This window comes from Chiloscyllium punctatum, chromosome 9 (genome assembly GCF_047496795.1).
Source record: "Chiloscyllium punctatum isolate Juve2018m chromosome 9, sChiPun1.3, whole genome shotgun sequence".
Lineage (NCBI taxonomy): Eukaryota > Metazoa > Chordata > Chondrichthyes > Orectolobiformes > Hemiscylliidae > Chiloscyllium > Chiloscyllium punctatum.
In genome coordinates, this window is record NC_092747.1 from 60,637,789 (window position 1) to 60,664,932 (window position 27,144).

Below are 27,144 nucleotides of genomic sequence, written 5' to 3' on the forward strand. Positions count from 1 at the left end.
ATTTGAATAAAAGTTTTCAAAAAAAGCCTTCATACAGATGTGTTTCAGCAGCCTGAGGATTGTCAAGTTCCTTCATTATTTCTTGTTGCCCCATTTGGCCAACTTATTATTGAAAAGAAACAAAATCAGAAATTGCTGGAAAAGCTCAGCAAGTCTGGCAACATCTGTGGGGAGAAATCAGAGTTAACATTTTGTGTCCAGTGACCCTCCTTCAGTTCTGTTTTTGATTCTGATTTCCAGCATCTTCAGTTCTTTCGGTTTGTTATTATCAAACAGTCCCTTCATAAAGTGGTCAGACTTCATATGCTGCAGTCTTCTCTAAAGCTCAATGCTCAACAAAATCTTTAAGATTTTAAAATTTATCCAAACTCATTCAAATTCACCAATGATCCTCAGACAGCACCTTCCAAACCCATGGCCACTTCCATCTTGGAGGACAAGGGCAATACATATATGGGAATACCGCCACCTTCAAGTTTCCCTCCAAGCCACTTACTTGGAAATACATTGATGTTCCTTCACTGTCACTGGGTCAAAATCCTGGAATTCTGTCCCTAATGGCATTGTGGGTCTTTTAAATGCCGGTACTTTCTTCAGTCTTACCCCCAGGCTTATGGATCCTAGCACTGTAATGCATTACAGCATTGATTTGGGTAATGTTAACATCCCATCAATTAAATATGGAAGATTTGGTAAGTCTAATCCAAACTTTGGCTTCACATCAAACCAGCAAGTTTTGTCATAATTTGGGACTTCTCCACATAAATAGAACTTCTCTTCATACGCTGCTCCAGTATATTCCAAAATCAAGCAGATTGGCAGTACCATTCTGCAGATATCCCACTAACCCAGCATCATCACTATGACAGCAGTCTCCGTTTCAAACTAGCAGCATCACTGAAGCCCAATTCTGAACCACATACCGTCGGAAATGGCTGGAACTGATAATTTTGATATCAACATCTTTTGATAATTGTTGAGTAATCTTGGTCTATTGCTGTAACACTAGACATTTTCATTACGTAAAGTGGGGAGACAATGGCTGAGTGGTATTATTGCTGGACTGTTAATCCAAAGACCCAGTAATGTTCTGGGGACCCAGGTTTGAATCCTGCCATGGCAAATGGTGGAATTTTAATTCAATAAATATCTGGAATTAAGAGTCTAATGATGACCATGGATCCATTGTTGATTGTCTGAAAAGTCCATCTGGTTCACTATAGTCCTTTAGGGAAGGAAACTGCCATCCTTACCTAGTCTGGCTGACAAGTGACTTCAGACCCACAACAATGTGATTGACTCTTAATTCCCACCTGAGATGAGCAAGAAATGCTGGTCTGGCCAGCGATGCCCTCGTACCGTGAATGAATTCTGGGTTCAGCTTAATTTAGCTCATGCAAGTACTAGTGTTTCTGTAATGGTTAAAACCATTCTTGCAGGTTTTCTCTTGAGGGTCAAATGTATGCTTCTTGCCATCAGGATTATGATTGATTCCCACTCTCAGGATTGTTACAGTGTAGAAGGAGACCATTGTGCCTGTATTGATTCATGATGGTGCATTTATCTTGGGCACTTTCTTCACGCCGGATTCCTTCCTTTTCCATTGTAGCACTAGCTAATCACAACAAATTCTCTTACTGCAGCACTGCTATTCAACAAGTTAACAAATATCATTACTTATAACTTGAAATAAACTTCATATTTCCTTTTTGTTTTGTTCTTGGAGGACTTGTAGGGATATAGAGTCATAGAGATGTACAGCATGGAAACGGGACCCTTTGGTCCAACCCATCCATGCTGACCAGCTATCCCAACCCAATCTAGTCTCACATGCCAGCACCTGGCCCATATCCCTCCTTCCTATTCATATACCCATCCAATTGCACCAGCCTCCACCACTTCCTCTGGCAGCTCATTCCATACACGTACCACTCTCTGTGTGAAATTGTTGCCCCTTAGGTTTCTTTAATATTTTTCCCTTCTCACTCTAAACCTATGCCCTCTAGTTCTGGACTCCCCGACCCCAGGGAAATGACTTTGCCTATTTACCCTATCCATATCCCTCATAATTTTGTAAACCTCTATAATGACGCTCCAGGGAAAACGGCCCCAGCCTGTTCAGCCTCTACCTATAGCTCAAATCCTCCAACCCTGGCAACATCCTTGTAAATCTTTTCTGAATCCTTTCAAGTTTCACAACATCTTTCCAATAGGAAGGAGACCAGAATTATACGCAATATTCCAACAGTAGCCTAACCAATGTCCTGTAAAGCCGCAACATGACCTACCAACTCCTGTACTCAATACTCTGACCAACAAAGGAAAGCATACCAAATGCCACCTTCACTATCTATCTACCTGCGACTCCACTTTCAAGGAGCTATGAGCCTGCACTCCAAGGTGTCTTTGTTCAGCAACACTCCCCAGGACCTTACAATTAAGTGTATAAGTCCTGCTAAGATTTGCTTTCCCAAAATGCAGCACCTCCTATTTATCTGAATTAAACTCCATCTGCCACTTCTCAGCCTATTGGCCCATCTGGTCAAGATCCTGTTGTATTCTGGGGTAACCCTCTTCGCTACACCTCCAATTTTAGTGTCATTTGCAAACTTACTAACTGTACCTCTTATGCTCGCATCCATGCACAAAGCTATGTTGACTATCCCTAATCAGTCCTTGCCTTTCCAAATACATGTACATCAGGTCCCTCAGGATTCCCACCAACAACTTGCCCACCACCAATGTCAGGCTCACTGGTCTATAGTTCCCTGGCTTGTCCTTACCACCCTTCTTAAACAGTGGCACCACGTTTGCCAACCTCCAGTCTTCTGGCACCTCACCTGTGACTATTGATGATACAAATATCTCAGCAAGAGGCCCAGCAAACACTTCTCTAGCTTCCCACAGAGTTCTAGGGTACACCTGATCAGGTCCTGGGGATTTATCCACCTTTTTTGCATTTCAAGATATCAAGCACTTCCTCCTCTGTAATATGGACATTTTTCAAGATGTCACCGTCTATTTCCCTACATTCTATATCTTCCATGTCCTTTTCCACAGTAAATACTGATGCAAAATACTCATTTAGTATCTCCCCCATTTACTGCAGCTCCACACAAAGGCAGACTTGGTGATCTTTGAGGTGCCCTATTCTCTCCCTAGTTACCCTTTTGTCCTTAATGTATTTGTAAAAACCCTTTGGATTCTCCTTAATTCTATTTGCCAAAGCTATCTCATGTCCCCTTTTTGCCCTCCTGATTTCCCTCTTAAGTATACTCCTACTTCCTTTATGCTCTTCTAAGGATTCACTCAATGTATCCTGTCTATACCTGACACATGCTTCCTTCTTTTTCTTAACCAAACTCTCCATTTCTTTAGTCATCCAGCATTCCCTATACCTACCAGCCTTTCCTTTCACCCAAACAGGAATATGCTTTCTCTGGATTCTTGTTATCTCATTTCTGAAGACTTCCCATTTTCTAGCCGTCCCTTTACCTGTGAACATCTGCCCCAATCAGGTATTGAAAGTTCTTGCTTAATACCATCAAAATTGGACTTTCTCCAATTTAGAGCTTCAGCTTTTAGATCTGGTCTATCCTTTTCCATCACTACTTTAAATCTAATAGAATTATGGTTGCTGGCCCCAAAGTGCTCCCCCACTGACACAGTTACCTGCCTTGCCTTATTTCCCAAGAGTAGGTCAAGTTTTGCACCTTCTCTAGTAGGTACATCCACATACTGAATCAGAAAATTGTCTTGTACACACTTAACAAATTCCCTCTCCATCTAAATTCTTAACACTATGGCAGTCCCAGTCTATGTTTGGAAAGTTAAAATCCCCGAACATAACCACCACATTATTCTTAAGCTGAGATCTCCTTACAAGTTTGTTTTTCAATTTCTCTCTGACTATTCGGGGGTCTACAATATAATCCCAATAAGGTGATCATCCCTTTCTTATTTCTCATTCCCATCCAAATAACTTCCCTGGATGTGTTTCCAGGAATATCCTCCCTCAGTACAGCTATAACACTATCCCTTATCAAAAACGCCACTCCCCCTCTTCTCTTGCCTCCCTTTCTATCCTTCCTGTAGCATTTGTATCCTGGAACATTAAGTTGCTAGTCCTGTCCATCCCTGAGCCATGTTTCTGTAATTGCTATAATATCCCAGTCCCATGTTCCTAACCATGCCCTAACTTCCCTGTTAGGCCCCTTGCATTGAAATAAATGCAGTTTAATTTATTAGTCCTACCTTGTCCCTGCCTGCCCTGACTGTTACTCGCTTCTGTTCTCAACTGTACCAGTCTCAGAATGATCTCGTTCCTCACTATCTCCCTTGGTCCCACCCCCACACCCTTACTAGTTTCAATCCTCCTGAGCAGCTCTAGCAAATTTCCCTGCCAGTATATTAGTCCTCTTCTAATTTAGGTGCAATCCGTCCTCCTTGTTCAGGTCACTTCTATCGCAAAAGGGATTCCAATGATCCAAAAATGTGAATCCCATACACCAGCTCCTCAGCCGTGCATTCATCTGCTCTATCCTCCTATTCCTGCCCTCACTAGCTCATAGCACCAGGAGTATTCCAGATATTACTACTCTCGAAGACCTCCTTTTAAAATTCCTGCCTAACTCTCCATAATCTCAACCTTTTCCCTTCCTATGTCGTTGGTTCCAATGTGGACAATGACCTCTTGCTGCCCCCTCTCCTCCATGAGAACATACATTAAACTCATTTGCATTTATTTCACAACACGGCTTGTATAATTTTTTGTTCAGTTGTGTCTAGTTATAAGACAAGTAAAATATGCATTTGTGGAGCAAAAGTTTGATGCTCACTATTATTGCAATTGCTGAAAGGGGGGCTAACTTGAATGTTGAGGATGGACAAACAGTATTTGGCCAGTTAACTGGAGTAGTTTGATGTGCGGGGTCAGATTATATCTTCATTCTATGCTTGATTGACATAATCCTTATGCTTATTATCCAACTAATCTCTGTCTTATGCATCATAATGAGCTGCTGCTTCTTCTTGCCCTCTATTGCCTTTTGCATGTAAGGATCTCTGTATTTGTTTGCCACATTGAATTTACCCCTGCTTTGTGTAGCCAACAAGACTTGTGATTCAGGGCTCTATACTGCACATTGGAGAAATGGCTATCCTTCTCTCCTCTGGTATTACGTGCTTTGCAATGTTTCCTGAACATATGAATGACTACTATCTGACTCTGGTAGGTTTCTTAAAACACTGTCTTATACACAGCTGTATATAATATTGTTCTGTAAGTACATCTCACTTCTATAGACTCTTCATCCTTTCTTCATAGTCTTTTGCAGATGACTGTTGACCTCACTTGACATCATAGTTTACATCACGTCTCATCGTACCCATTCTCAATGTAGAATGTCTTAACTGCTTCCTCTTTAAGGGTAGCTGATTATTTCTTTACAGTTTGCCTGCCAGTCATTGATTCTGGTTTATCTTGGCCGGAATATCCTCACCCCATTGAAGTTTGCCCTCTCCCAATTAAATCTCACTCTACATTGCCAATTGGCCCTTTTCATTACCAAACTTTGAGACAAGGATCACTGTCCATCAAATGTTCCACTATGACACTTGATTCACTGCTTCATTCCCAAGAACTTAGTTCAATTTAACTGAACGCATACTGTGTAGAACGTTTGCATAAATGTACTTTAGCATCACTTCGCTATTTCTGCCCTTTCCACGTTCGATGTCACAATCTATGTTGGGATAATTAAAGTTATCCATAACAGCTGGTCTATAATTCATGCTGTTCTCTATGATATTCTTGCAAATTGGTACCTGTGCATATCTTCCAATTTTGCATGGCCTTTTGACTGCACCAAGTAATATGATTGCATCTCTGTTCATTTTTAGATCTAGCTGAATTGATTCCGCCCTTGTCCCTTCTGGAATATTTCCTCTCTCCAGCATTGCAATACTATTATCTTTACACTTTTTTTTCCCTCGACACCACGTGTCTCAATCCAGCCCTTTTTGAGCCAGTTCGGTATCATATTCCCTCATGGCTATCAAGGACTGCTGTTCACCAACCATATATACCACATTGCATAATCATATACATTATCAGTAGCCCTATTTCCAATTTTATTGCATCCCCTCTTACTCCGACCCCACCTTGCCATTTCCTACTCTAGTGCTAATATCTCTCCCAATTCTGTATGCAACTAATATTACTTCCTGGTTCCCAAACCAAGTTCCTTTGCCAAGTTAAACTCCCCCTAAAAGGCAAATCCTCTCAAGGAAATTGTCCCTGCTCTTTTTGGGTGCAACAATTAGCCCTGACCTAGTCTTGTCTCCTTTAGAACTGGCCCCAACATCACAGTAATCTAAATCCCTCTTTCCTATACCATAAGTATTTAATTACTTGAGCCCCAGCATTCAGTTGTCTGTAGTATTGGCATTGACTACTTTTAGAGGTGGTTAATGCCCTCTCGAGCTTGCTAGTTTCCTTCCAAACTTTCTATACTCTGACTGCAGGCCATATCACTCTTTCTACCTATTTCATTGGCATCAGTGTGGAACTTATAACTGGCTGTTCTTTCCATTATATAGTTCTCTATAGCTGCTCAATTACTTGATATTGACACCAGAGAGGCAATGTGCCATATTGTTAATATGACAGCTTTGCATGAAAGGAAGTGCAAGTATCTCTAGGCAGGGAAGCTTTTGTTATGACCGAGGCTTGAACAACCCAAGTATCTCAGTGTGGTTATCTGCAATAGTAGTGGGTAACTGAACAGCCTGTGGTAAGAGGTGAGTCATAGAGTCCCAGAGATGTATAGCACAGAAACCGACCCTTTGGTCCAACTTGCTCATATATCCCAATCAAATCTAGTCCCACCTGCCAGTATCCAACCCATATCCCTCCAAACCCTTCCTATTCATATACCCATCAAGATGCTTTTTAAATGTTGCAATTGTACTAGTCTCCACTACGTCCTCTGGTAGCCCATTCCACACACACATCACGCTGTGTGTGAAAATGTTGTCCCTTGAGTCTCTTTTATATCTTTCCCCTCTCACCTGAAACCTATGCCATCTAATTCCCCCACCCCAGGGAAAAGAGCTTGTCTATTTATCCTGTCTATAACCCTCATGATTTTATAAATCTGTATAAAAGTCATTCCTCAGCCTCTGATGCTCCAGGGAAAACAACCTGAGAGTATTCAACTTCTCCCTATAGCTCAAATCCTCCAACCCTGGCAACATCCTTGTAAATCTTTTCTGAACCTTTTCAAGTTTCACAACATCTTTCCGATAGGAGGGATACCAGAATTGTACGCAATATTCCAACAATGGCCTAGCCAATATCCTGCAAACTGCAACATGACCTCCCAATTCCTGTACTCAATACTCTGACCAATAAAGGAACGCATACCAAACGCTGCCTTCACTATCCTATGTACCTGCAACTCCACTTTCAAGGAGCTATAAACCTGCACTCCAAGGACTCTTTGTTCAGCAACACTCCCCAGGACCTTATCACTCAGTGTGAAGTCCTGCTAAGATTTGCTTTCCCAAAATGCAGCACCTCATATTTATCTAAATTAAACTCCATCTGCATCTCCTCAGCCCATTGGCCCATCTGGTCAAGATCCTGCTGTAATCTGAGGTAACATTCTTCGCTTTCCACTACACCTCCAATGTTGGTGTCATCAGCAAACTTACTAACTATACCTCATGCTCATATCCAAATCATTTATATAAATGATGAAAAGTGGTGGACCCAGTACCAATCCTTGTGGCACTCCACTGGTCACAGGCCTCCAGTCTGAAAAACAACTCTCCACCCCCACCCATTATCTTCTACCTTTGAGCCAGTCTGTATCCAAATGGCTAGTTCTCCCTGTATTCCGTGAGATCTAACCTTGCTAACCAGTCTCCCGTGGGGAACCTTGTCGAACAACTTACTGAAGTCCCTATAGATCATGTCTACCGTTCTGCCCTCATCAATCCTCTTCTACTTCTTCAAAAAACTCAATCAAGTTTATGAGACATGATTTCCCACGTACAAAGCCATGTTGACTATCCCTAATCAGTCCTTGCCTTTCCAAATACATGTACATTCTGTCCCTCAGGATTCCCACCAACAACTTGCCCACCACTGACATCAGGCTCACCAGTCTGTAGTTTGCTGGCTTGTCCTTACCACCTTTCTTTAATAGTGGCACCGCATTAGCCAACCTCCAGTCTTCCAGCGGCTCACCTGTGACTATTGATGATGCAAATATCTCAGCAAGAGGCCCAGCAATCACTTTGAGGTCTCCACAGAGTTCTAGGGTACACCTGATCAGGTCCTGGGGATTTATCCACTTTTATGCGTTTCAAGACATCCTGCACTTCCTCCTCTGTAATAGGACTTTCTTAAGATGTCACCATTTATTTCCCTACGTTCTATATCTTCCATATCCTTTTCCACAGTAAACACCGATCTGGAATATTCGTTTAGTATCTCCCCCATCTCCTGCGCTCCACACTAAGGCTGCCTTGCTGATCTTTGAGGGGCCCTAATCTCTCCCTAGTTACCCTTTTGTCCTTTAATGTCTTTGTATACCACCTTGGATTCTCCTTAACTCTTTGCCAAAGCTATCTCATGTCCCCTTTGCACCCTCCTGATTTCCCTCTTAAGTATATTGCCTTCATACTCTTCTAAGGATTCACTTGATCTATTCTGTCTCTCCCTGACATATGCTTCCTTCTTTTTCTTTAGCAGACCCTAATTTTCTTTCATCATCCAGCATTCCCTATATCTAATAGCCTTTTCTTTCACTTTAACTGGAATATATTGTCTCTGGACTCTGGTTATCTCATTTCTAAAGGCTTCCCATTTTCCAGCCGTCCTTTTACCTGTGAACATCTGCCCCCAGTCAGCTTTTGAAAGTTCTTGCCTAATACTTTCAAAATTAGCCTTTCTGCAATTTAGCACTTCAATTTTTAGATCTGGTCTATCCTTTTCCATCACTATTTTAAAACTAATAAAATTATGGTTGCTGGCTCCAAAGTGCTCCCCCACTGACACCTCAGTCACCTGCCCTGCCTTATTTCCCAAGAGTAGGTCAAGTTTTTGCACCTTCTCTTGTAGGTACATCCTCATACTGAATCAGATAAGTTTCTTGTATGCATTTAACAAATCCCTCTCCATCAAATCCCTTAACTCTATGGCAGTCCCAGTCTATGCGTGAAAAGTTAAAATCCCCTACCCTAACCACTCTAATATTCTTACAATAACTGAAATTTCTTTAGAAATTTGTTTCTCAATTTCCCGCTGACTTTTCGGGGTCTATAATACAATCCCAATAAGGTGATCATCCCTTTTCTTATTTCTCAGTTCCACCCATATTACTTCCCTGGATGTATTTCCAGGAATATCCTCCCTCAGTACATTTATAATACTATCCCTTATCAAAAACACCACTCCCCCTCCTCTGTTGCCTCCTTTTCTGTCCTTCGGGAAACATTTGTATCTTGGAACATTAAGCTAGCACATTAAGCTTTTGCTGATAGTCCAAGCAGGCAGTGGCTGAGGATATGAGTGAGGTACACTGGTGGTTTGATGGCATTCTGAACAACAGGGAGTAGTTGTGGATTTATTGAAAAGGGATTCAAGCTCGGAACAGCAGTTATAGAGCAGGAAAGTGAAGGTGTAATGGTTTTGGTTGTGGGTGGATGGTGCAGAGTATAGGAAAAAAAGGAAAGGAAGGAAGTGTTAAGAAAAGAACAAAAGTGGGAGCTAGAGGTCATGGTGTGTCGGGGTCTGGAATATCAACCAAATTTAGTGCATAGGTGAACATTGTATGAACACAAACGAATTACAGTGTAATGCATTACATTACACTCTAAGGTCTGTGTTGCTGTAGTAATCTTACATGGATGTTGTAATCTGGAGGTATGAATAATGATTGGATTGACTCCAACCTCCTTTCTCTAACACTTTTGCTACTTAACAGTGACATTTTCAGGAGGAATTTGAAGGTGCTTTTCTCAATGACCATATTATGGATGCATCTTCTTTGGCTTTCAGGTCTGAAATTCAGAGCAAAGATGCTATCCAATACCACAAGACCTCCATGAGCCCAAATAGAAATCATTAAAATGAAAATGAGTGGTAATATTCCACCCTTCTGAAAAATAATCAGTAGTTAAAAGAAATGATTGTGGTTATATGTAAATTCAAGACCTTATAGTTCCAGAAGATTTACAAGCTTTGCCACTAAAATATTACCATTATGAAAGGGAACATTTAGTTAATTATTTGCTAAAATGTGAAATCGGAAAAAGACAATTGTGTACCACTGACGCCTCCACATTAACAAATCTCTGTGTTGTCCACTTTGTGAGATTTTTCCCCTTGCTTTATGCTGCAGCATGCCAGCTAACGTTCTGCATCTGAAAAGAACAGTTTCAAGTCCTTAAAAGTGCTTTGACTAAGCAGCCCACCTGAGCATAAGAACATATTACTGCAATATTGGGATTTATTATTTATTTTTTGTGACAACACAGTTGCATCTTGCAACATTCTTTACCTACTTTATGAAGTTTAACCCATGAACTAATTTTCTTCAGTTGTCCAAAATGGGTTGTATTTTTTCATAAACAAAATCAATCCATTTTTTCAAATAAGTACCACGAATGGTTCCCCAACGAAGACTCAGCAACTAAAGGCACCAAGAAAACACCAAAGAATCTCATACTGAGAAATGAAGGGAATGCTTCACAAATGTCTGCTTTGTTATTCAGCTTACTAAAAGTGGAAAATAGTCTAAACCAGCTGAAACAAACTAATGATTATTCTTTTGAATTTCAGAAATGTCATTCTACTTTACCTGGTTCTGAAACTCTATTTTCAGTTAGTTTTAATTCTCATTTTAAATTTTAATTTTAATTTTAATTTTACTCAAAAATATGGATTCCCCATTACGACAGTTTAGGAACTGTGCTGAACTGGTGCAATTGCCCATGTTTTGTACCATCAGCATGCTCTTGTTAACCTTTAAACCAAGTTTTTGTCCCCCTTTTCTAGCTTCAGGCATGCTGTACTGCTACTGAAGGAGAATGATTCACAGTCATTAATGATGAAACTTCAGTGGCTATTTGCTTTCCTGGAACATAGTCAGGTATGGAATTTACTTTATAAATTTAAAGCCTTCTGTTCTTTTAAATTCAACAACTGTGAGATTTATATGGTATCATAATCTAAAAGGCAACATGTATCGCATATTGCATTCAAAATGTTGTGAACTCTCATGGGAACTAAAATTAACAGTTCATACTATTTAATAAATCTAAATTAGATAGAGAGGCAGAAATTTAGAATTTCATTGAAAGCAAATTTTCCTACCTCGGGGTGGAGTTGAGGATTAAGAAAAGAAATGAGCATTTAGTTTGCTGAGACACATTAGAATATTCTCTTAACCTGACAGCAGTGATGTATTGTGTTGTATAATCAGTAGCTAATGTGCCATTAGACATTTAGATTTGCATTCTCTGATGCAGAGCCTAAAGTTTTGTTTCACCAAATATTTGGATTGGCTGAAGGTAGGGTTCTAGTGAAACTAAAGCTGTATACTTATTGAAATATGTATAAAATAATAAAACAGCTAGAAAATAGACATCAAAACCTATCATGCATCACAGGTTCTAAACAATGAAATGTAGACTTAAGGTCACTTCAAGATGTTATCCATACAATAATCAAAGTACGAATGACCTTCATGTACATCTCAGAAAATCCTGGAATAGTTTCAGAAACAGTTGGATTCTAAGAGGATTGAGTGGATGATGTACAATCAATTGAAACATCTTCTACCAAATACACTCAAACAAATAAAACAAGAGGAATAGAGTCTTTTGAGTGATGTACAAAATTTCACAAAATTTGTCAAATTCTAAATATAAGAAGCGGCACCATCTAATCTTAGCTGTCTTGGATTTGTGATCAAAGACTATGTGGTGGAATTGTTTACAGATTGTTAATACTTGCCTATCTCTGTATAATTTTCTTTAACTGTTTTAGGGAATTGCTAACTGCCTACATTATTGGAAGTGTGATTCAATGAGAATTAGCACGAGTTTAATTTATTTTCTCTATTACTACTGGGTTACCGGTGGTGCTTTTTAAGAATTTGAATTTCTCAATTTCATGCAGGTCTTAGTGTTTCTCTTTTACTGGAAGTATTCAGGGACTTGAATCCTTCACATGTTTCTTATTTCATGGAGTGATACATTGTATAATATTAGCTGATGTCTTGTTTTCTGTTGCACTTGGGCATTTAAGATCGATGGCAATTATCAGGTCAAGGCAAGTTGCACAGGTTGCTAACTATGAGCTTAACTAGGGAGGAAAGGAGGAATGAAATTGGGGCAAAGGAGGTTTGCCTTATTTGGTACCACTATAATTTTGTGACTTTTGAAGGTGAATAGGAGTGTGGGCATTAAGCCTTGAACTGTGTTAGAGATTGCAAGTTTTCCCAGATTTGATTTCAGTTGGGGTTAGGGGGTAAATGTAGTTGTCAGTTGATAAGTTGGAATGGTTATCTTGAATATGCAGGGAGTCATCAGATGCATCAAGCTACTGTCTGGGATCAGGTGGGCTGCCAAAAATGTAACCTCACCTGCAATTTGCTCCATCGAAACAGAAACTGGTTTGTTTCATCTCTTCGCTAATTTTTTTCTTTGGTTCCTGGAGCATTCCCACTTGTATTTCCAAGGCCCGTGATGTTGTTGTTTGTTTTGTTTCTTTTGTGTGTGCAAATTTTTCAGAAGGCCCTTTTCCATTATTTTATGTGATGGGATTGCGACTTGCTGTTGTTGGGATTTGATTGCTTTTGTTTTGGCCTTTTTGTTCTACTGTATGGTATTTTTGGATATCACTATGATACGGCATCCTGTTAGTGATATGTATAGCAGTTGATGTCATCACTAAGTGTTTGGAAATTTGTAGATTTTAAAATAACCTTACTTTATACTTTGAAAACTATAATTTAAATATTTTGATAAGATTATTGTATTTGTTCATAAACAGCTATTATTTGTTACAGAAGGCAAAGGCATAATTTGGTTTAATCACAATTCTTTTATTGAATGACGACAGGTAATTAATTTGCAAATTTCATTTGGATAACATGACTCTATGACTGATTAAAAAAAGAAAACTTTTTGAGATTAGATGATTTACAGTATGGAAACAGGCCCTTCAGTCCAACAAGTCCACACCGACCCTCCAAAGAGCAATCCACCCAGACCCATTCCCCTACACTTAGCATTTTCACCTAACACTACGGGCAATTTAGCATGGCCAATTCACCTGACCTGCACATCTTTGGACTGTGGGAGGAAACCAGAGCACCCGGAGGAAACCCACGCAGACACTGGAAGAATGTGCAAACTCCACACAGACAGTTGCCTGAGGCGGGAATTGAACCTGGGACCCTGGTGCTGTGAGGCAGCAGTGCTAACCACTGTGCTACTTCCTTCTGTTGTAACGTTTGTATAGTCTCAGTTGTGGCTAGGACAAAGACTCTTTTAAGGAACTCTTGATTCTTGTGATCGATCTTCTTTTTGGTACTGTGTATAGATGTGAGTCACTTTTCCATTTTACTTGAATTAATAAGTGTATTTTATTGTTACAGACTTGCAGAAATCCTTTTCACCCATTTTCTTGAGCTCTTAAGTTTTTGCCATCTTCAGTGAAACTTAAATACCAAAGTCCTTTGTGTTATTATTTTGCAACAACACCATATTCTAACCAAATCAACTATCAAAATATATGCATACTCACCAGTATTCAGAAAATAAAAGCTAAGAACTGCACTTATTGGAGATCTGAAACATAGTGGGTCTGGCAGCATGTGTGGAGAGAGGGAATGGCAATAATGTTTCAAATCCAGTGTGACCATTCTTCAGAACTGATGTTACCAGACCTGCTGCCTTTCCCTGCACTTACTGATATTTGTTTAGAACATTTGGTTTTCAAGATATTTCTAGGTTTAGATGATCAACTATTATGCAATTTTGTCTTCTGAGATAGCATAGCATCAATGAACATGGTACACTTATCAATCGTACAAAATCGTTAGATAGCTTCATCTGAAACAGAAATGAACAAGGGCATTTTAAGATTCACTTTAATGGTTTCACTTTGTCAGTTTGTTTCAAATGTTCAAATAATACTTATTTTGAATGTAGCTTTTTTTTCCACTCCATTGACCAGAGTTGTCGCAATCTCTGCCATCCACACTGTAGCAACTTTCTGAGCCTTGTTTGGACTCTACCATTTAAAAGGACAAGAACAACAGATGTCTGCTAACCCCTATCTGCAAGCTCTCTCCAAAGTGCACACTATTTGACTTGCAACTATATCAGCATTCTTTCACTGGTGCTGGGTTAAAAAACCATTAACTCCTTAACAGCCTTCTGTATTACCATGTAAATTTCAGTCATCACTACCATCTTGAGGGCAATTAGAGATGGGCAACCAACTTTGTCTTTGCCAGTCACTGTTGAAGCATTTAAAAGGATTTTTCTTTTATAGAGTCCACCTCCATTGTTTCCTGGGTGAGTTTATTGAGCCCTATGCTATGCAAGTTACATTTGGAATGAGAATAAACCTGAATACGATTTATAAGCTCCTCATCAACATTCCTTCACTCTATTAATTACAACAATATGTAACCACCTGTCTGCAACTATTAACTCCTTACCTTATGCCCCATTTCTCTGTGGCATTAATATGTGCCTGTTAAACTCCAAATTGGGCATCTTGGAGCTGCTTCAGCTCCTCCAAAAAAAACTATAATTTTAAGTTCTCAACTAATTCATTCTTGGGAGTTAAAATTCCTCCCATAGATTTTCATGACCCTGTGCAAATTATAATTATAGCACCATTTGCAGAACTAATGCTCATACCTAAAGTGTTAGAAGTTACAAGTGTAAAATGTACCACAAGGATGCCAGGTGGATTGCACTCCCAAACCACCTGTCTTTAGAAACTTGCTCCTATACAGAGAATTGACCAAATTTTGCACAATGGATGTTGGTGTGCAATATAGGTTGTCATAGAAGACTTGTCAAAACAGAACTACAAAATATGGGTATAGAGTACTAGAGCTGAGAGGTTAAACTTGCACAAGATGCTGATTAGACCTCAGCTGTAGTGCTGTAGTACGGTGTACAGTTCTTGGTGCCATAGTATAGGAAGGGTTTGAATACATTGGAGAGGGTTCAGGAGACATTTATAGCAATGTTGAGACGCTTAAGTTGTGAAGAAAGATTGGAGAATTTGGGACTTTTTTTTGGGAGAGGAGAATGCTAAACCACAACTGGTAGGGAGAAACTGTTCTCACTTATAAGTGGATCGAGAATTAGAGGGCATAATTTTAAAGTGATTTGCAAAATAAGCAAGGTTGCTGTGAGAAAATGCTATTTCAGCAAGTAATTAAGGTATGGAATATGCTGCCTATAAGTGTTAGAGGTTCAATTTTGGCAGTCAAGAAGATATTGGATTGCTCTTTAAATAGAAACAACATTTAGGGTTACAGGTACCAAGTTAAAATGGTCAGATATGTACTGCAGACACAATGGGCCAAATGGCCTTATCCTGCACTGTAACAATTCTATGATCTTGTCTTGTTGGGTTATTCTTTACCTGCACTCCAGTTACAGCATGTGCTGTCAATTAGAAATATCTAATTGGCAGCAGCTTGATGAGTGCAGCCAATCATATTTGTGGACTGTTCTGTGATGTTAGGTGAGGCATGTATACAGTATTTTAATATTGTTTATTTTAGAGTTTGCATTTTGCACTACAAGCATGTAGATTTTGATCTGTCTACATGAGGGAGTTTAAAGATTAATATGAACTATTTCGGAGAGATTTTAAAAAAAACTAATATGGGAGGGGAGAGACCGACCCTAATGTATTGTTAGGGGCTTGTTTGTTTTGGGAGACATTGATCAGACAGTAAACATTGAGGAGGATCAACTTACTTTGGGAGGAGGGGGGGGGAGAACCCATAGCTTTTCAATTTTTCATTTTGCAAAAGTCCTGATTAAAGTTGGATGAATGAAGCAATTTTTACTCAAAAAAAGTTAATTTAGAACAATTAGGGAATAGGTTAAAGTATAATTTTAGTATTTACTTAGAGTCCTGAAGGAATTTATTTGAAGTGGAGAAAGCTCAGGTACATGACTAATCAAAGAAGAGGCTACCAAACTCTTTGGACTGGAAATTAGAAGGAATGGTTAAGTTGAACTTGTAGATGTGGTAGAGATGTGAGCTGTCTTTGAACATTGTAAAGTGATGATGTTGGGAAAGATGGGATTGTGTTTTTATTGGTGAAGTTGCTTAACTGGATCTGTGTTAGCAGAGAGCTAAATGTAGAACTAGTATCCTGTTCTAAAGACCTTTGCTAACGTGTACCATAAGGCTACAGAGCATGGAGTGCACTTGCTTTTCATATGTGTGTATCACTTGTTAATCCTTGCACCTTAGCACTGATAAAGATTACAAATGGATTTGGGGTATTGTAGAATCTTTCCAGAGGATTTTAGAGTATTGGTTCCCTCTGTTATCTTGTTTTTAAAAAAATAATAGCCATAGATATTGCATGAGATTTTCAGGTGATCTCCTGTGGAAATTTTGGCCTTGGTTATGGCAATTATAATGTAATTTTTCCATCCTAACTGTGAATAGTCTACCTCTTCAGCACAGTTTCTGTTGTGATCAATATGTGTGGCTTGTAGATGAAGTGGACGAAAATTTGATTACTTGCACTATGGTATGGTCTATTCTTTAACCATAGTTTATTCTCCACAGGTATAGTTCTCTCTCTTCTACATCAGTCTTCCACATTCTTCAATTTCCCACTTTATTTGTAGACTTTTAAAATGTGACATCTAGCCATTTCTCACCTTGTAGGCATGTTACCATGAGGAACATCTTGTTATTGTTAATCTTAAGAGTTCTTAGAACTTTTCATTCTTCCATTCTTTTAGATATACCCTTATCTAAATGGCATATAAGTTTCAAGGAATATGGATGGCTATCACAAGGAGTTATGCAACCTTTTGAGTTCTGTAGTTATTTTTGAGGAATGACCATTTTAAAATTTCTAACTTTTCTAATTTACATTTGTAGAGACCAGCCATCTCCCCCAGTAGCTTTTTGAAAGCATCTTCTCCTCCATGGTTTAACCCAGGAGCCCAGCAGGACTGTTCAGAATACTTAAAATACCTGTTGGACAGGTTAGTTGAAGAGTTGAAATGTAAATTTAAGGGTGGGGGGAGGGGATGATGATGTGGGTGGTGTAGCTGTTCAGTTTTCTAAATCACGTGTATCTGATCTGTACTTATTGATCCATGATAACTGTTCAGTTATTGACTTATTTACCATGGCTTGGCTCCTCTGCTCTCGGTGCAATCATCTGTGTTCAGCATAGCTAATTCCAATCTTTCCATTGTTGTTTAATTGTCCACTGATATAAGAAACATTGTATCTCACTCACTTCATTCATTGTTACTCAGGCACAACATGCACTTTCCTCCCCCAATTTGAGGCTTTATTCTCTTCATAAGTACCCTGGATACCTCACCTTTTGCCTGCTTTGAAAATATAAGTTCTGGTTCCTAGCCAGATCATAACACAAATTTGAAATATGGCCTAGGATTGCAACATGCAGTTTGGAATTAAGCAAAATTCAGAACAAATTCTATTACTTTCAAAATGATTTTATATGTAAGATATATTTTTTGGCTTTATTCCAGTCTTCCATTTTCTCTTTTAAAATAGTATAAATACTTCCCTCAGTCACAGTGTCAGTCTGCTTGCCAATTTTCTTGTTCATTTTGGTCAGCCTGAAAATCTTATCCTTAGCTGACAAAATAGCCAAATCATCCAGTTGTTTGGAAAGCCTGATGTCATGCTCTAGTCAGTCTGTCCTTGTTCAAGCTCTGCATAGTATCTACTTTGCAGTTGATTTTGGCTATTGTCATTTAGCTTTCATGTGCATTATGCCACCATCTCTATGAATGCTATTGCTGTCCAGAGTGCACAGTCTCAATCTGCTACCACAAACTTATTCTTTCATTTGTTTTTTTTTTACTCCTGATCATTCTTGAACAATTCCATTGCACCATCAAAATTACAGTTGCCAAATAAATAATTTTTACTCTTCTATAGCTCCGTATTTGCTTCCTGCTCCAATTTGATCCTGTCTCTTCCTTCCTATCCCCATTTTGTTCCACCTCCTCCCCAAATTCACCTTAGCCGCCAGGATTATTATCCAAAATGACATAGTGAGAGGGTGAATGATACTTGGAGCAAATGCAAGGGCCGTGTGTTAGTTAAGAAACCAAGTAAATACTTGGAAGCAAAGCTCATCAATGAAGTCAAGTTTCAAGTTTCTTGTACAATGCAATAGAATGAGAGATGGGCTATAGAATGTACCAGGAGACAGTGAAGTTTGCAGATGCTGGAGATCAGAGTTGAGAGTGTGTTGCTGGAAAAGCACAGCAGGTCAGCATCTGATGAGCAGGGAATTCGACAGTCGGGCCGGAGCTCTTCATAAGGAATAATTTATACTTCATTCCTGATGAAGGCTCCGGCCCAAAACGTCGATTTTCCTGCTCATCGGATGCTGCCTGACCTGCTGTGCTTTTCCTGCAACACACTCTCAACTATAGAATGTACCATCCAAGTATTCACATCATACCTAACATAGGGAAGACCCATCTTAAAGTTTGGCATCTAACATGGATTGAATGAGGTCAGATATGGTTGTCTTTCCAACTTGAGACAAATTTCGATGAGGGAATTACTGGTTCTGCTAGAGAAACTAGTGGTGAATGTGGAAATATTAGTTGAGTGTGCCAACTATTGATAGGGGAGAGTCTATTGAGTAATTGCACAATAGCCAGCAAAACTTTGATTTTCCTTATACGTTCTATTTTTGAAAAGAATAGTCTTTGTATGTTGAATGTTTTCAATTAGAAGTATTACAAGATTTACTTCCGCTGGTCATCTGAACAGTTTGTCCTGATTAGCATAAGCGAATTTTTAAAAGCATGTAATTCCAAATATCTTAGGTTCTAGAAAGGCACAACAAATCACTAGTACACTTTTCTGACGACCAGTTCACTGGGCCTTCAAGAGATTTGTTGACGGTTGGCTCCTCTGAAAATGGAGAAAGTGAAGACTGCAGATATTGGAGAGTCAGAGTCAAAATATGTGGCACTGGAAAAACATCAGGTCAGGCAGCATCCGAGGAACAGAAGAATCAACATTTCGAGCATAAGCCCTTCATTAGGAATTTGGAGGGAGAAGGGTGCTGGGTGGGGGAGGGACAGTGCTGTTGGTGAAGGTAGCTGGGAAGGCAGCTGAGCGTGCAGGTGAGGGGTAATTGTAATTGGTTGGTAGGGATGGTGGAGTGGATAGCTGGGAAGGAAGATGGACAGGTCAAGAGGACAGTGCCGAGTTGAAGGGTTGGATCTGGGATGAGGTGGAGGGGATGGGGAGATTTAGAAACTAGTGAAGTTGATGTTGATGATGTGTGGTGACAGGTCCCAAGGCAGAAAATGAGGCGTTCTTCCTCCAGTTGTTGGGTAGTTTTGATTTGGTGGTGGAGGCGGTCCAGGACTTGCATGTCTTTGGGAAAGTAGGAGGGGGAGTTGAAGTGGTCAGCCACAGGGCAGTGGGGTTGTTTGGTGTCTTATGTAGGGAGGAGGAGAACTTCTTCAAGCTGCCTTGTTGAGGGAGGACTGGAACAAACAACTCCACTGCCCTGTGGCGGACCACTTCAAACACCCCCTCAACTAACCCCCCCCCCCCCCCCCCCCCCACTCCTCCCCCCCAATGAACATGCAAGTCCTAGGCTGCATCCACCACCAAATCAAAGCCACCAACAACCGGAGGAAGAATGCCTCATCTTCTGCTTTGGGACCCTTCAACCACATGGCATCAATATTGACTTCACTAGTTTCCAAATATCCCCTCCCCCCAACCTCATCCCAGATCCAACCCTCCAACTTGGCAGCGCCCTCTTGACCTGTCCTACCTGTTCATCTTCCTTCCTACCTATCTGTTCCACTAGCCCCATCGACAAATCACAATTACCCTACACCTGCATCCACCTATCGCCTTTCTAGTGACTTTGCTCCACCCCCCCCCATTTATCTCTCAGCCCCATTCCCCTTCCACATTGCTGATAAATGGCTTATGCTGGAAATGTCAAGTCTTTTGTTCCTCAGATGCTGCCTGACATGCTGTGCTTTTCCACTGCCACACTTTTTTTGCTGAAAGATGGGCAACTATCTGTCTTGAGCATCATCAACATAGTCTGAATGAAGCACTTCAAACCACAGGCTCAATATTTCATTGCTAGCAGATAGAAATCACAGGTGCAATTGCTATAGAACTTCCTCTTGTAAGTGGTGTGATTCCAAAACAAAAGTGAAAAACACGTTAACAGTTTGAATATATCCCTGCGACAAGAAGTCAATGATTTTAATCAAGTTCATGGAAAAGAATTTGTAGTATTGACATACTTTAATGGGTGTTAATGGGTTGAATTGTTTACAAATTCTTTAATAGGAAGTTTTAATTTAAAATTGAGAGACTAGGAAGAACTTAAAAAATAATTAAGAGTACAGACAGCAAAGATGTTGAAAATACATGAAGGAAGGTTAAACATTTTGGAAAATAAAAATAGGAAAGATTCCAGAAGCAGGTAGTCAAAGCTAAAAGTATAAAATAGATGAATGTGTACAGTATAGCCACCAACTTTCGAATGTGGGAACCACTGGGAACACAGAGCCAGAGTACATTCCTCTTCCTCTCCCTCTTCTTTCTCTTCTCCCTGTCCAGGCCACCCAAAACCCCACCAGCCATATGCTGTTATGTAGGTGCTACAGAAATGTCAGGAGGAGAAAGTGAGGACTGCATATGCTGGAGATCAGAGTCAAGAATGGGATGCTGGAAAAGCACAGCAGGTCAGGCAGTATCTAAGGAGCAGGAGAATCGATTCTCCTACTCATTGGATGCTGCCTGAGCTGCTATGCTTTTCTAGCACCCTACTCTTGACTCTACAGAAATGTCAGTTGACTTCAGGAAAAATAAGTCTACTGTAGCCGTTAACATAACTGACAGTCTTTAAAGGAGCTTCAGCAGGCTACCCACAAGGAGCTATGTGTTAGAAAGAAAAGCTTAATTAAAGTGTAGAAATAGGAAATGACCCCAATTTGTTGTGTCCAGCTAGGTATGTCTAGTTTGCCACAGTTCATTTTGAGGATGGAGTCTTTGCAGTAAGTGGAGTATTAAGCTACATAGCTCTCACAATTGAGAGAGTTGGGGAACTTGTGTTAATAGCTGTGGAGTGACAGGTTTTTATTCTGTTTCTCTGTCTACCACATTTGTACTACCGTTTCCTAAAAGCATTTCCCAGTGTCTTAATTTTAGGCATCCGCTATTGTTATAAAGTGGAGGGTGACTCCCTTCTGAGACTAATAATGAAACACCCAAAGAGGAGCACCTCACACTATAATATGTAAAAAGGTGAGAAGTGATGTAACCTGCTTTTTGGCAACTTCTAGTGGTTAAATAAAACAAATCTCTGACACTTATTTTAAAATCAACAAGTAACCATTTATTTATCCAACTCAAACATTGAACAAATTAACTAAACTAATAATAAACCAAATAAGTCTTTTCTGACTACTAACTATTCCAGAATAAAACAAGATTCTAATGGTATGCTTTTCTGATAAATACAAGTTCCACTCATAAACTAAGATTTAGTCTCTTGAAATTACAGCCAGGTTATCCCCTCTCCAGAATGTTCTGTGCCTTTGCCGTTGTTCTTCTGTCTGGAATGCTTTTTTCCTCCGATTCTTCTGTCAGGAATGCTTTCGTCATTGGTACCGTTATTACTTAGTGCTTTCTCTAATATATAGAGAGCCAATTTCTCTTGAGAGTGCAGATGGCTATTAGCTCTGGTGGATGGCAGTTAGCTCTGTGGTATTTGTCCAACTGCCCCCTTCTTTTATATTGGTGATGGCAATATTTCTTAACATAGGAATAGTCCTGCATTGTCAAAACCATCAAATTTAAATTTAATAGGTTTTGCCATCTAAATACCTGGTTCAAATTGACTGGCTAAATTCAAGACCTGTTGTCATGGTTAAAAACTGCTGCATGTCCTGTTAACTGTACACACTTCTGGTACAAATGTTTCTGTTCTGGTTCTCTGTATTATCAAACTCAAACTGCTTCTCATAGACATCCACTTATAATTTCTAAGCACAGAAAACGCACCACCTTTTAAATGGACTTTCCTCATTTTAAATGTTTTCCCCCATTTTAGAATTGTAAAAGTTTACAAATGCCAAATTCAAACCTCCTATCTACCAATGTACAATTACTCTACCCAACTTTGCAACACTATATCTTCCCTAATTTGGAACAGCAGGTGCTGGAATTATGGTGCACCAAAGAGAAGAGGTAATTTTCCTAATGCTTGTTGACGTGTAGTAAAACAAACACATGCAGGTGTATCTGTTGATAATGTTGGCTTTTGTTTTGGTAGACATGGTATGTGTTTCATTTAAATTTTCATTTCCAAGTTTGCTGTCTTTTTTTCTCTTCTATGCTTAAATTTCTCCCAATTCTATGATTTTTATTAGTCTCCTCTGATTACATATCAATGGTATCTCTTTCAGCATTGCTGCACTTCCACAACCCTACTGAAATTGCTCGTCATTGAATATATGGTGGTGTTGAAAAGTAGTAACCAAAGTGTTATTCCTCTTTCTACATAAACTGACTGGTCTGTGTATATGTAAAATGGTTGTTTCTAATTGGATAGATTTGTAGTTCCCCTCCCTTTACCATGCTTGATTGTAAGAGGACAAATCTTTGCATACTGTATAAAATGTAGAGGCTATTTGCAATCACAGTCCCTGGGGAGCTTGGATCCAGGTTGTTGTGGCCGAAGTTTCATGATTGCAAAACTGTTGATGAATTAAACAGCATAGTATGGCAGTTTTTAAAAAAAATGTTGTTGCCTGTTCAGCTCTCCCCATAAAAACAGTAGTTTTCAGATTTCTGAGCAAAGTGGGAAGTACTCCACTCTCCACTGAGCATATGCTGCTCATGATCTCATTAAGAGAGGATGAGCCCTAAAACTACCTTAGAATACTGCAGACTTGTCTCATTTCTGAGGTAATGAACTATTAGTATTATCAGTAGCTGTGTTTCTGGATTAATAATCTAATGTTCTGAAGAACTCGGTTCAAATCCCACCATGGCAGATGGTGGAATTTCAATTCAATCGAAAAAAAACTCTTGAATTTAGAGTCCATTAATAACCATGAAGTCATTCTTGACTGTCCATAAAGCCCACCTTGCTCACTAATGTTCTTTAGGGATGGAAATCTGCAATCCTTATTTGTTTTTGCCTACATGTGATCTCGATCCATCGCAATGTGGTTGACTCTCAACTGTCTGCTAAAATGGCCTAGCAAGCCACTGAATTGTATCCACTACTATGAAGTCTCAACAAAGAAATGAAACCACACTGGCCAGCTGGCATTGACCTCAGCATCAGAAAAGTCAATGGTAAAATCCCTGCAAAGTTCTCCTTACTAACATCTGGGGGCTAGTGCCAAAATTGTGAAAGCTATTTCACAAACTAGTCAAAGTAGACCAGCAAGAGGCTGAACGAATACAGCAAGCCAGTCAGAATCAGGAGTTGGAGAAATCGATGTTCATACTTAAATGAACAGTGTGGTTGAGGTATATATGGTATTTTGCTCAATTTTGGAACATGAGGCACTTGTAAAAATTGGCAGCGCATTCACTTCCAACCCAACAAAATCATATTGAACATTTTAACTTTTAACAGTCTTAATTTAACAAACTTTGATTGGAAATATATATACTAGTTGTGATCTCGTGCAGCTTGCTGCACTCCAGGAAAACATTAAAATAGGCTTGCCAAGTGAAAATCCTACCAAGAAGGAACACCATTTCATTCTTTTGGGGGTCTGGGACAAAAAGGATCCTTGCTGTTATGTATCACCCTGTGGTCTCCTAAACTGATCTGTTGATGTGATTTATTTTGAATAATATTGTGAAGTTTGGTCATTTCACATTATGATATTGTGCTTGCTAAGTTATACAGCAGGACTTGACAGTGGAGGATCATGTGGAAAAATGATGGTCTGGGTTTTATTGTACACCGATTAGAGTTGAAGGAGCAGCATCATAATCTGGTAGGTAGCCTTCTCACCATCTACCTGAGCACCCTTGATCGGTCTGAAATTTTGAAATAGCAGGTAGCTCACCTCCCCTGGAGCCTGCTTTAACCCTTATGTAACTAACTGCTTTAAAAAATCATTTGCAGACTGTGGGAATCCATTATAGGCCAATATTTATTGTCCATCCATAATTTAGTTTAATTCCTTTGAGAAAGTACTGGTGTTATGTAATGTCAAGATTTTACAGTCCATGGAGGATACTTACACCCACAGTGCTGTGCAGACAGGAGTTCCAGGATTTTGTTCCAGAAATAGTGAAGAAGCAGTGATTTACTACCAAGTCAGATGGTCTGTAGCTTAGTGGATATTCCATTGTATCTCCTGCCTTTTTATTCTTCCAGATGGTAGAATTTGCAGGTTTGGAAGTTGTTTTCAGAACAACTTTTGTATGCTGATACTATACAGTGCTGCCACTGTGCATCAGAGTTAGAGGGACTAAACGTTGAAGGTGTGGTTGGAGTGCCAGTCAAGCAGGCTGCTTTGGCCTGGGTAGGGTTGAGCATCTTGTGTTAGTGGAGGGACTGTCCTAAGAGAAGAAACCTCCCCTCCCCTCCCCTCCCCTCCCCTCCCCTCCCCTCCCCTCCCCTCCCCTCCCCTCCCCTCCCCTCCACCCCTGTCTGTCAGCCCCACTCTCTCTTCTCTTTCTCTTTCTTCTCCCCTCCCCTCCCCCCACCCCCCCCACTCTCTCCTCTCCATCTGTCTGTATCTCTTTCTCTCTCTCTCTCACATTGGGACTGTTTTGTATATTCTCATTGGATAGGCTGAGTTCTGTAGGGAGTTCTTCATTCTGTTTTTTGTGCTTCATTGTGTAACTTGGTGAATAAATTTTTGTTTGAAAGTCTAGTAGTCAACCTCGCTTTCTTACTCCGGGTAATTTTCATTGTGCGCATACTGAAACAAATTGCACAATTATGGTCGGAGGCTGCCTGCTTTAGAATGTTTTGAGTGGTCTGGCCTAGTCCTTAACTGTATCCTCAGTGTGAAGATGTAATTTTGTTTTTAACAGGAATGCATAGTGGTCAACTAACCTCTGCTGTGGCAATTAACTTAGGCCAATCAACACAATTTTCCCTCTTGATTCTTTCACCACCTCCCCTGAAGCTGCATCAGTTACATTCAGCCAGTTTTGTCAGTAGTGGTCTTAGTGACCCACTCAGTAATGTACTTTGAAGTCCCCTACCTAGGGGTTTGAATGCACACTCTCAGCAACTCTCCCTCAATTGAATACCGAAGTGCCACCACCTCTGATGGGTGAGAGAATACCCACAGGATGATAGTGGTCCAGGACATGGTTATATGCAGAGAATCCTACGTGGATAATGTCAGGCTGTTGTTTGAGTAATCCATGAGGCAACTCTTCTAATGTTGACACAAGCTTTCATGTTAGTAAGGAAGCATTTGCAAGGTTCACCGGGTTGGTGCCTGGGAGAATCCAGGGTGGCCCTTGGGTTTCCCTTTGGGTTTCTTAGCAGTTTACAACTTGCCTGGGCATTTAAGAGTCAATTGTACTTCTATGAGTTTGGAACCCTGTGAGGGTCAGACCCGCTAAGGATCACCAGTTCACTTCACTAAAGTGCATTAATGAACCAGATAGATTTTTGCAATAAATTTCATGATCACCATTAAACTAGCTTTAAATTTCAGATCTGTTAATTAAATTTAAAATCCGTGAGCTGCCATGGTTGGAGAGGGAGTGCTTAGTGACATGGTCGAAAGGCAACAGTCTCTCCATCAACTTCAACAGAACAAAGCGATTGGTCATTGACTGTAAGAAGCAGAATGGAGGGAGCACCCCTGTCTACATCGATGGTCATGGGTGTCAAGTTCCTGGGAGTGATAAACAATATACCCTGGTCCACCTATGTCAATGCAATAGTCAAGAAAATACAACAATGTCTCTGCTTTCTTGGGAGACTAAGAAAATTCAGCATATCCACAAGGACTGTTACCAATTTTTGTAGATACACCATGGAAAAAGCGCTTTATCTGGATGTGTCAGAGCGTGGTTTGGCAACTCTCTTCCCAAGATTGCAAGAAACTACAGAGAGTCATGAACACAGCCCAGTCCATCACGCAAACCAGACATCCATCCATTGACTCCATCTATACTTCCTGCTGCCTTGGAAAAGCAGCCAACATAATCAAAGCTCTCTTCCAACCTTTGTTTGACAGAAGGTACAAAGGTTTGTATACATGTACAAATAGCTTCAAAAGCAGTTTCTTCCCCGCTGTTATTAGATTCTGAATGAACCTCTCAAATTTTAAGTTTAGTGGTGATCTCACTCTCTGAACCTTCTCTGTAGCAGTAACATGGTATTCTTTGCTATGTTCTATTACCTGATGCACTTTGTATGGAATGATCTGCCTGTTTTATTGGCGTACATTCCACTATACCACCTTCAAAATGGAAGATCAAAAAATTACACATTTCATATGCAGACACGAATTCCAGTTATAACGGTATTTAAGCAATATGCCAAATTGCAAACAAAACAGACTTTTTCATACCTTGGTATATGTTACAATAATTAACCAAATCAAATCAAACCTATTACGCCAGAGCATCAGACTGGACCTTTAGATTATCACTCCAGTGACATTATTGCTATGCATCTAGGATATCACAGTGGCTCAGTGGTTAGCATTGCTGCATCAAGGTACCAGGGACATGGGTTTGATTCCAGGCACGGATGACTGGCTGCACTAATTTCCTCTGTGTGCTTCAGTTTCCTTCCGTAGTCCAAAGATGTGCAGGTTAGGTGGATCAGCTATGCTATATTGCCCATAGTG

The 27,144-nt window shown here is 40.0% G+C and overlaps 1 protein-coding gene across 3 annotated transcripts in view; it reads left to right on the top strand.

The window, feature by feature from the left end:
* Nucleotides 1–27,144, top strand: part of LOC140481459 (ubiquitin carboxyl-terminal hydrolase 35-like) — a 105,304-nt gene that overhangs the window by 64,184 nt on the left and 13,976 nt on the right. For all 3 annotated transcript variants that reach the window (XM_072577661.1, XM_072577660.1, XM_072577662.1), the window contains 2 exons: nt 11,069–11,162; nt 17,183–17,289. In XM_072577661.1, coding sequence (XP_072433762.1) covers nt 11,069–11,162; nt 17,183–17,289 — 201 coding nt within the window. The remainder of the gene's footprint in view (nt 1–11,068; nt 11,163–17,182; nt 17,290–27,144) is intronic.